The sequence below is a fragment of the Lathyrus oleraceus genome, chromosome 2 (genome assembly GCF_024323335.1).
Source record: "Lathyrus oleraceus cultivar Zhongwan6 chromosome 2, CAAS_Psat_ZW6_1.0, whole genome shotgun sequence".
Classification (NCBI taxonomy): domain Eukaryota; kingdom Viridiplantae; phylum Streptophyta; class Magnoliopsida; order Fabales; family Fabaceae; genus Lathyrus; species Lathyrus oleraceus.
Genome location: NC_066580.1, coordinates 182,139,091 through 182,150,156, shown reverse-complemented (window position 1 = coordinate 182,150,156; position 11,066 = coordinate 182,139,091). Strand labels below are relative to the sequence as shown.

General features: G+C 35.7%; 2 protein-coding genes across 3 annotated transcripts; one reads left to right on the top strand and one right to left on the bottom strand.

The window, feature by feature from the left end:
- The first annotated feature begins 373 nt into the window (after nucleotides 1-373).
- Nucleotides 374-5,575, top strand: LOC127118777 (cryptochrome-1). Of its 2 annotated transcripts, none has more exons than XM_051049033.1 (5): nucleotides 374-971; nucleotides 1,759-1,977; nucleotides 2,767-3,473; nucleotides 4,148-4,953; nucleotides 5,245-5,575. In XM_051049033.1, the coding sequence occupies exons 1-5, from the start codon at nucleotides 659-661 to the stop codon at nucleotides 5,318-5,320; spliced, it is 2,121 nt and encodes a 706-aa protein (XP_050904990.1). In that variant the 5' UTR covers nucleotides 374-658; the 3' UTR covers nucleotides 5,321-5,575. The 2 variants fall into 2 exon arrangements, with proteins under 2 accessions (XP_050904990.1, XP_050904991.1); XM_051049034.1 differs by having other exon boundaries at nucleotides 378-971; nucleotides 5,219-5,575.
- On the bottom strand, nucleotides 5,237-6,992 carry LOC127122526 (nodulin-26). Its single transcript, XM_051052846.1, has 5 exons — nucleotides 6,879-6,992; nucleotides 6,554-6,772; nucleotides 6,068-6,274; nucleotides 5,920-5,981; nucleotides 5,237-5,835 (listed from the first exon to the last, which is right to left on the bottom strand). Exons 1-5 carry the CDS (start codon nucleotides 6,990-6,992, stop codon nucleotides 5,640-5,642), a joined length of 798 nt encoding a protein of 265 aa, XP_050908803.1. The 3' UTR covers nucleotides 5,237-5,639.
- Between the last annotated feature and the right edge of the window lie 4,074 nt (nucleotides 6,993-11,066).

Here is an 11,066-nt window from a genome sequence, read left to right as displayed (position 1 = left end):
ATGTGGATTTCGGAACATGTAAGTAACAATATAGGTTAAATTCTTTTTTTAAATTAGAAATCAGATATCCTTTCTGCGCGTTTGCATAAATTAATTTAATAGAAAAGAATTACAATATACAGTAAAATTTTCTTGAAGAAAAATTTATTATTAAATACTGAGTTCGAATCCAGAACATCTGATAATCTTTAAAAAATAATATATTATTGCTGATAATTTAATATATTCTGTATCCATCCTTTTGCTGATTCTCCATTATGTGTCACTTGCTATATTGAAAAAAATAAGAGTTGATGTGATTTGTTTTGTTTTCTTGCATATATAGGATAATAGCAAAAAATTGAAAAATCTACACACAGCATAAAAAAGTAGTGGCTGCAATTTCTCTATCAATTTCATTGTATCCCCCACTCAACCAATCCTCTTTCGTTTCTTCTATCTCTCTTTCCTTGGACCCTTTCTTAGTTGTTGCAACTTGAGTGAAAAAAAAACCAAAATTTCAATTTTTTGGAAAAAAAAAACCAGCCCAAAAGTAATGCTATATATTTGGAGAAAGATAATTTATTAAAGTTTGCATTTTTATTGAATTTCACCTCAATATAGTAAAGGGTAAGGGAAAAAGGAAAAAAACCCTTATTTTTCTTCTTGTGTGGAGAAGATGTCAAGTGGTGGATGCAGCATAGTTTGGTTCAGAAGAGATCTGAGGGTAGAGGATAACCCTGCACTTGCAGCAGGTGTTAGAGCAGGTGCTGTGGTTGGTGTTTTCATATGGGCACCTGAAGAAGAAGGACAGTATTATCCTGGTAGAGTTTCAAGATGGTGGCTTAAGAACAGTTTGTCTCAGCTTGATTCATCTTTGAGGAATCTTGGTACTCCTCTTGTTACCAAAAGATCAACTGATAGTATTTCTTCTTTGCTTGAAGTTGTCAAGTCCACTGGAGCTACTCAAATCTTTTTCAACCATTTATATGGTTAGTTTTTTTGTTTGGTTGTTCTTATCTTAGATGAATTTGTGTTGCTTTATGTGCTGCTATTGCATGATTCTGTGATTGCTGATTCAATTGTGTTCGTATGATTATCTTGCTGATTCAATTGTGTTTCTATGATTATCTTGCTTATTCAATTTTGTTTCTATGATTATCTTGTTTGCTTTGTTAGGTTTTGTAACTAAACCATCAATTAATCCCTAAATATATGGAATCTGTAACAGCAGAGACTAATTTGATATATTTCATATAGTTTTAGGACTACTTTTAAATAACGGCCCCGGCCGCGTTAAGGCTTTCACGATTTCGGTGTGTTTGCGGTGGTCGCGGTGTGAATTAACCACAATTTCTTTTTCATCATAAAAACAGTGAATAACGGTATTGACACCTTCTGAGAGACTAAGTAGGAGAGAGTGATAGTTGAGGACTAAATTGATGGATTACTCTTTTATTGTGTACAATTCATATATCTAATATCTTTTGATGTCTCAAATATAATACTACGATTTCGATATGTTTTGTTGCTTTGTAATATAGACAACATCATTGTAGATTGTAGGATTAATCCTTGTTTGCAACAATTTGAGGTTTTAGTCGCCGAGTATAATCTTTCTTTGATTATAATTTTACAATTTCTTCAATTTTCTTATCGGTTTGTGATGTATATGTTAATTTCATTCATATAAGTTGATTTTATAATATGTGATGATATTTATTTAACTTTGTTTTTCTCGTTTCGAAACTGTGTTAAGTGTATATTTTAATGCTACAGATCCGTTGTCACTCGTGAGGGATCATAGAGCAAAGGAAATTCTAACGGCTCAAGGAATTACGGTACGATCGTACAACTCGGATTTGTTGTATGAACCATGGGATGTGAATGATGAACACGGCCAACCATTCACAACTTTTGATTCGTTTTGGGAAAGATGCCTTAGCATGCCTTATGACCCACAAGCACCTCTTCTCCCACCTAAAAGAATTATTCCAGGTTTACTTTGTTCCTTTCTTTCTTTAGCCTCACTTTTATTTCTACTTTTTCGATAATGGTTGTTATCTGATTTTTCTGCCAGCTGCATAATCACTTGTGGTTCTTAATTTGGATTCTGGAATAATGAACAAACTACCCCTTTTGAGAAAGGAATACATGCTTTAATCGGTTTAAAAGTTCCTTTTTTGTAACACAGCTAAAAAAAGGCAAATTCCACGGTGGACCACTTTGGTTCTTGAAAATCTTCTTAAACTTTAACAATGATTGACTATGGTCCTCCATGTTGTCATGTCTGAGACTATGGCTTGATCCGTGTCGATTCGACTAAAACAAGGGAAAAATGAATCTGCTTGCCTCAAAGCTCAACTCATTTGTTTTTTCTATTTTTGTCAACCCAACACCGATCATGTACATGTCCTTAGTTATGGCGGCATGGAGGGTCATGAACTTCGACTTTCAAAGTATTGACATCATTCGTCGTTGGTCTTTCAGAAGATTTTCAAACCCAAGTGTGAACGACCTATAGAAGCCGCCAAAGTATAATCATATCATTTACCAAGATATGGTTGATTTTAAAATTTAAATGCAATTACAAATTTATAAATCGTTCTTCCTAATTAACTATTAGTCCATCAAATGTTGCTGTAATGATTTTATTTTTATAAAAATATTAAGGTTCGGCGAATATGTTGGCGAGTTTGTGTTACTCGCTTCTCTGTCATGTTTGATGAAACATCCATCAGTTTTAACTTTGATTTGCATTCCGTTAACAATCCCGTCATGCTGCAGGTGATGTATCAAGATGTCCTTCTGATACATTGGTGTTTGAAGATGAATTAGAGAAATCAAGCAATGCGCTTCTTGCTCGAGCATGGTCACCAGGGTGGAGCAATGCGAACAAGGCATTAACTACATTTATAAACGGGCCACTGATCGAGTACTCTGTGAATCGCAGGAAAGCAGACAGTGCCACAACCTCATTCCTCTCCCCACATTTGCATTTTGGAGAAGTTAGTGTCAAGAAAGTATTCCATCTCGTCCGAATTAAGCAAGTGTTTTGGGCGAACGAAGGAAACAAAGCCGGCGAAGAAAGTGTTAACTTGTTTCTCAAGTCAATTGGTCTTAGAGAGTATTCAAGGTACATCAGTTTCAACCACCCTTATAGTCACGAAAGGCCTCTCCTTGGACACCTTAAGTTTTTCCCTTGGGTGGTGGATGAAGGATATTTTAAGGCTTGGAGACAAGGAAGGACGGGTTACCCTTTGGTGGATGCTGGAATGAGAGAGTTGTGGGCTACTGGTTGGCTTCATGATCGAATACGTGTTGTCGTTTCGAGTTTCTTTGTTAAGGTTTTGCAGCTTCCTTGGAGATGGGGGATGAAGTATTTTTGGGATACCCTTTTGGATGCTGATCTTGAAAGTGATGCTCTTGGTTGGCAGTATATATCTGGTACTTTACCCGACGGTCGTGAGTTCGACAGAATTGATAATCCACAGGTGCAATTGCTTCTGTATATAATCTGTTTGAATATTTTTATTTCCTTATTAGGTAAAACAAAACCACACTATGAGTTGCATTATCCTGTTGATGTTATGAACTATGAAGCACAGACCCCCCCGAACACGACACCGACATTGACACAGAGACACCGGTAATAATTTGAAAATGAATAAATTAAACATAATCACAAGTGTTGTTGTGGTGTCCGACATGGACACAAACACACCATTTTTCTGAGGTGTCTTCAGAGGTGTCGGTGCTACAGTGGTTACAAACACTTTATTGGTTTGTGAGTGGTCATGTTTGGATAAACAACTTAACGCGCTAAGTGCGTACATGTTAGTTATTTATGTTACAAAAGATAACATAAAATCAAATTGTTAAGCTTCAAACCGGTTTTCATACCCTATCTTGAAGAGTTTATGGAAATAAGTTAAAAACAACCATGGACATGTCATAAGCTATTTTCATAAAATCTCTCAAACATTATCCAAATGCTTTTTTCAGTAGATAAGTTCAAATCATTCAATCCAAACCGGCCCAGGTGTTTCTAGGTTCAACCCTCTTTTCTTATAATGTCGGGTATTTTATATGCTTATGAGGGATATAATCTTTTCTTATTTTATATTTCTAGTGATAGATACACTCATTTTGGTTATTGGATTTTCAGTTTGAGGGATACAAATGTGATCCAAACGGAGAATATGTGCGACGCTGGCTACCGGAACTTGCAAGACTACCGACTGAATGGATACATCATCCTTGGAATGCACCAGAATCAGTTCTCCAAGCTGCAGGTATTGAACTAGGCTCAAACTACCCTCTTCCGATTGTGGAAATAGATGCAGCAACAGTGAGACTAGAAGAAGCACTTATTCAAATGTGGCAACTAGAAGCAGCTTCAAGAACTGCAGCCGAAAACGGAACCGAAGAAGGTCTCGGAGACTCGACTGAATCCGCCCCTATTGCGTTTCCTCAAGACATACAAATGGAGGAAAGACACGAACCGGTTAGGAACAATCCACCTCATGGTACTCGGCGCTACCAGGATCAAATGGTACCTAGTATGACTTACTCTAGAGTGAGAGTGGAAGATGAAGAAACTTCTTCGGTTCGAAACTCGGCAGGAGACAGCCGAGCTGAAGTACCAACAAATGCAAATACACAGCAAAATGGACGGGAACCAATGGACCAAGGAATGTTGCAGAATGTAAATAGAAACACTAGACAACGACGTAATAACACTACAACTACATTTTGGCTGAGAAATGCAGCGGAAGATTCAACAGCAGAATCTTCGAGTAGTACGAGGAGAGAAAGAGATGGAGGTGTAGTTCCGGAGTGGTCGCCACAGGCTTCTAACTTCTCAGATCAATTTGTAGATGACGAAAATGGTATAGGAGCCACTTCACCTTACTTGCAGAGGCATCCGCAGACTCACCAAATGATGAGTTGGACACGCCTACCTCAAACTGGGTGAGATTTCTCAAAATCACTAGAAACAACATTTTTTTTGGTTAAGTAGTCTAGAGACTGGAATTTCATTCTTTATAGGTGAATTAGTGGGATGTCACGGGTTCAAACCTATACCCCTACAGTCTGATGTCCCTGCACAACTTCCAATTGAATTGGCTTAACGGGACAAAATCACCAAAAATCACCAGAAACAACTTAATTAAGCATTTATAGACATGTCATAATCTGTTATTAACTTACTGCCATTATTTTTCTTTCGTCGCAGATAAACTCACATTATATACAACGCAGACTTGAAGCATGGGATGTGGAAAATGCTATCTCACCAAGTGGGATGGAGAACATGGAATTCGAGATTATTACATGAAAGCTCATTTTGGGAAAGTGTTGACAAATTATTAACTGCTGATGTTCAATGTTTTTGGAAATTTCAGTTCATTCGGGGCAGTTTCATATCTGCATTCCCTTTTGCTTCTTGTACAAAAATGTGTAGCAGTCCTATTGTAAAGTATATATATTTTGTGTAGTGACCAGAAAAAAAACACCAACTTTCGAATCTTTGCTTCACTCTTAAACTCGGGTTTGTTCTTATGATTAAAACAGATATATTTTTGTTGCTATAGATTACAGATCCTCAAAAAGCTTGATCAAGGTCATAGAAATTTATGGATCAAAAAGTTAAATGCTTATGGTATTTCACATGTGATATATGGTAGTTCTTGTTGCGTTGGTTTTGTTACTCTTAGGAAAGTGTAAAGGACACTTGCAAAGACTGCTCCAATAGTTGGACCTATGATATAAACCCAAATTTTCTTGTAATTGCCTGATACTATGGCAGGACCTAAACTCCTCGCAGGATTCATCGAAGCTCCCGTAATAGGCCTGCATAAAAGACAATCCGTCTGTCAAGTTTATTTCACATCACAGACGAACAATTAAAATATTGATCGATGTAAAACTCTTTACCCGGCAATGATGATGTTAATCAGAACTGAAATGCCTATAGCAACTCCAGCAAGTTCTTTGCTCTGCTTCAATAAAGAACCATATTAGTTCATCAAAATGTTTGCATAGCATGGAAGGTACATAAAGAGTATGAATTTGTGGTACATACTCCTCTGTGATCAGTGGCAACACCACAAATAGTAAGCATCAATATGAAAGTGATTATGGATTCCCACAACAATGCTTCAAGATCAGAAGTTGAATTTGAATATTGGGTCAGTGTTACACCAATATCCACCTTGTTATGATACAACACTTTCAAAGTGAGAGTGGCCAATGTTCCACCCATTATCTGACACACCACATAAACAGGTACCTAAGAAAGGAAATAACAGAGAAGAAAAAAACCCTAATTAATCATGATCCATGCGATTAAGTCATAATATTTTAGTAACAAATTTATTATAGATCTTTTGCAATAACATGTATGGTGCAATAAGCTACAAAATCAAATAACTCTGCAGCGTATTGCACCATACATCTGCTGCAGATGATCTAAATCAAATCTGCAATGGCTACGCATCATCTGCAACGGCTACACAGTACATGATACATAAAAGTCGTTAGACTTTAATAATTTCAACCAATTACTTACAAGTTTGAATTGGATTTTTTGGACGGCGGCCAACGCAATTGTGACGGCAGGATTGAAATGACCACCAGAGACATGACCAACCGAATATATAGCGACGGTTAAAGCCAAGCCCGAAACAATTGCTATGCCAACTACTGTGATCGGAAACCTCTCATTGACAAGAGCAGCCCCACAACCAACAAATATAAGAACATATGTACCCACAAATTCAGCAATAGCCTACACTTGAAAAGTTGAAGTTAGAAAATTCACATTAGTCAAATAGACACATTATACTTATCTGGTACTTCATGATTATCTTCATTTGTAGATTGATTTTTGTTACCTTTTGGATGCTAGATGCAAAGTGTTTAGCCTCATTGGTGGTAGTTTTTGCTTGTTTAGCATCTAATTCAAGGTTATGTAATGAACCAACATTAACTGAGAGTGAATCAGCCATGTTATAGCTTCAATGCCAAACTGAAGCTGAGAGTATAGTTCAAGTTTTGTATACTTATATGCAGAAAGCAGGGTCTGTTCTAGTATTGTGAATTTTTTTGTCGGTTTCATTTGGTTATAGTGAAATAAAATATCACTTGGATAATTATTATTATATATAATATGTTTATACAAAACTAAAACCAGAGGTATGAACCTTTGAACTCGTCTCTGATGATAAAAAATCAAAAGTATCAAAGACAAATAATATAAAAGTATGTTGATCATTAGAACATTATTTTTCAGGTTTGATTATTTTACTTGAAGCGGTTCGAGAACTACAGTAAAGCTTCTAGTCATCGATTTCATCTTTGAAAAAATTTCAGTCAAATCTGCACATGTATATTTCGTTCTTAATCAATCGTATACCAGAACATCTACTCACTTAAATGTTGATCTTTACTCCGGTGAGTTAATCAAGAATTTAAACAAATATTTTTTTTCACGGATTCTCGGATTTACTGAAATATATCAATAAATAAATGAATGTAACATTAGAAACTTCATCTTGATAGTTTAGCTTTAACTTTTGTGTACTTATATTTACGATAATGAAAGTTGTGTTTGCAGCAATAGTTTAGATTAAAGTAAATGTGAGTTCCAGTTGTAATGCTAGGGAAAATATAGCAAAATAATAATGTGTCGCATAATGTTAGATATTGTGCCAAGAGGAAGAAAAGCAGTGTTCCAAATCCTTGGCCGGCAAATTGTTGTTATAATTGTTCCTTTTATGTGCGGAGTTTAGTTCATATTTTTAGCTTTTAATACTATAGTGGTTCGTTGATCAGAAAACATTCCATCGGCCGGCCGGCCAACTTATGATGGTTATTGGTGAAACGAAAACGTTCCAAGGAGATCATACATGTATATATAACAAAACAAGTTTTTTTTCCCACTTTTAAAAGTTCTCTCAAATTCTTGGTGAAAGGTAAAAAAATGTCTTATGTTTTCGGAGATACATCTTCGAAAGGACCGTTTCTCCACAAAATAAGCACAAAAGGGTGAACATCTCTCATTTTGTCAAATTTTAATTCAAAGATACATCTCCAAAAATATTTTAGGATTTGTCCGCACGTACATCTCCAGATTAACCTTTATTTTTAAATTTTAATTCGGAGATGCATCACATCTCCTAATTTGTTTTTATACTTGTTACTAATTTTTTTCCTTATTCATTTTCAGAGATGGATCCTATCACACTTTCACCTCATACACAGGTTTGATCGTGTGATAGACTATACTGAGGTTTGACCACGTGCTTGCATCGACTGTACACCATACACCACTCACCGAGACATTGTTGCCTTCGATTCCATTTCATTTTATGTCGGATGACTGACATGTGGGATGAATATGATGTGCAGGTATCTGCTAGAGCAATGCATGAGTTAGTTTGGATATGTGTAGATCATTCTGAGATCCCCTTTGAGTCTGCTCCTAACAACATCGTCCGCAGACATCTTGATGACATACTGGCGGATTACAAGAGTCATTTACTACTAAAGGAGTATCAGAGTATGTCGGCCACAATTCAGTGGTCTTATGTGGACGGTTACATGACTTGGTTCTATAGTGTGTCACACCCTATCATAATACCAAGCGCTCATGGATGTCCACCTAGGCCTGCTCATTAGGGATGTTCAAGAGTGCGGGTCAACCAACGAACCCGCTGACCCAAACGAACCAACCCATAAAATTATCCGAACTCATTCATACGGGTATACTCAACCCAACCCATCACAATTTGGTTCGGGTATCGGATTTGAGTTTTTCAACCCACAAACCGGTTGACCAAACCCATTGATTTGCCTTTAGTAATTTCTTATTATTTTTAGCCTTAATACATGTTTTAATCCATTAACTCAATTTAATGTTCCACTTTAGTCCCTTAACTAAAAAACGTTAGAAGTTTGTCCCTTAACTTCATTTTTGTTATCCTATTTGATCTTTTTCGTCAATTTATGACAAAAAAACGTTAAGTTCTGGTGACGTGGTATGACAACAAAGTCATTGGTACAAATCTGAGTCAGCGTATGTAGTTAAAAACCGATACACTGTTTAAACTACAAGATTCCCTCGAAAATAAAATTCTCTTAGTTTAAATAGTGTATCAGTTTTCAATTACATATGATGACTCAGATTTGTACCAATGATATTGTTATCATGCCACATCACCAGAGCTTAATTTTTTTGTGTCAAAAATTGACGGAAGGGACCAAATAGGGTAACAAAATGATGTTAAGGGACTAACTTGTAACATTTTTTAGTTAAGAGACTAAAGAGAAACATTAAATTAAGTTAAGGGACTTAGTGACTAATTATGCCTTATTTTTATTATTATTTTAAATAAAAATATAAAATACATATCTCACTAATAATCATAATTTTTTCAAAAAAATAATATTCTCCAACAATAATACTACTAGACCAATGAGTTTACGTAATTCTAAGATTACATGTTGTTTCTTATTTTATTTTATATCATTTCCAACTTAAGTATTTTATAGAAATAACGTGTCTTGTTGAATTTTATACTATTATCTAGTGTTATGTTGTGTTAATGAATTTTATTAGATATTATATGGCATGTTTCATTGAATTTGAATGTTATAAATGAGTATGATTGTATTGAGTCTTTTTCTTTTAAACCCAAAAAAAGAATTATAAATTTTTTAAACACAACCCGCGAACCCAACCCATAAATGAACGTGTTGGTTCGAATCAGTTTTGACAATAAAATTGCGGGTTGGACGACCCAAACCCATTGAAGTTTGAAAGGGTCGGGTAAAGGGTTAGGTCAAACCCAACACGTGTACACCCTTTACTGCTCAGAAGGAGATCTTGGAGAATGAGCTGGTCAGGGATGACCATGCCATTTATGTGTTACCGATCTTCAAAATATCATGCGGATATGAGGGCATATAGTTTGGGCTGTTCGAGAGAGGTGGTGATGATGTGGTTGCCGTCGCACGTGCCATTCTTACCGAGTCACAGAATGCCTTGGGTTAATGACAACAGGGGATAAGGAAGGGGGTTAGGATTAAGCATACGCGGTAGGTTATTCTTTTTTTTTTGTATTTTGGGATGTTTTAGTTTTATTTTTCATACTTTGAGAATAATGTTTGTAATATTATGGGATACTTTTTTAATTAATACATTACCTTGTTCTATGATGTTCGTTTTTATTAATGTTTGAATCAAATTATGACATTGTTAATCAGATTAAAATGACTTTTGATTAAAAAACATAAAAACTTAGGACAATGTTTCTGTCCAAGATGCATGCAGGTAAGATTTCGGAGATACATATCCGAAATAATGTTGTTTAAATAGCTTAAAAAGAACTCATTGGTGTTTTTGAAGATGCATCATGGAATACACCCCAGAAAGTTTTACAGATGCATCTCTGAACAAGTTTTTGGCAAAATTGGGGCGTCTACTTGATTTACAAAGGGTAAGGTGATTAAAGGTGTGTCCGAAGATGCATCTCTAAAATACCTGAGGGAAATTTTGAGTTTTCAGAGGCGTGTCGCACCGTAAAAAATACCTGAGCGTATCGCACACTCGAAATACAACAGAGTCGTCAATGAATTTTATTTATTCTAATAGAAAGGAATGTCAATAAAACCCAAAGGGAAGAGAAAATAGTAAGGAAGTCGGTTATGCAAGGGGAAGGTATGGGCACCCCTCACGTCTATTGTACTCAACGAGAACTATTTTGATTGTTCTTTGCTAATATGAGTGTTATTATCTAAAGGCTACTTGAGATTGCTTTTAATTAAGGGGAAAAAAGAAGTTTGTAATTAATGTGCTCGCCAAGATTTTGAAACCTTGTGCCTACGTATTCTCATAGTACAATGAGAAAATCAGAGCTTCGTAGTTCATGTTAGAAAATGTTTGTTTGTTTGTTGATTTTAGGGAATAGTGTTATAATCGTATCCTAGAAGTGTTTTGACATTAGTTGTTTGATCCTAGTTCCGATGCTCTAAGCTGTTAGTTTGACTGCTAAGGAATAAATTAAAACAATAATTTTATG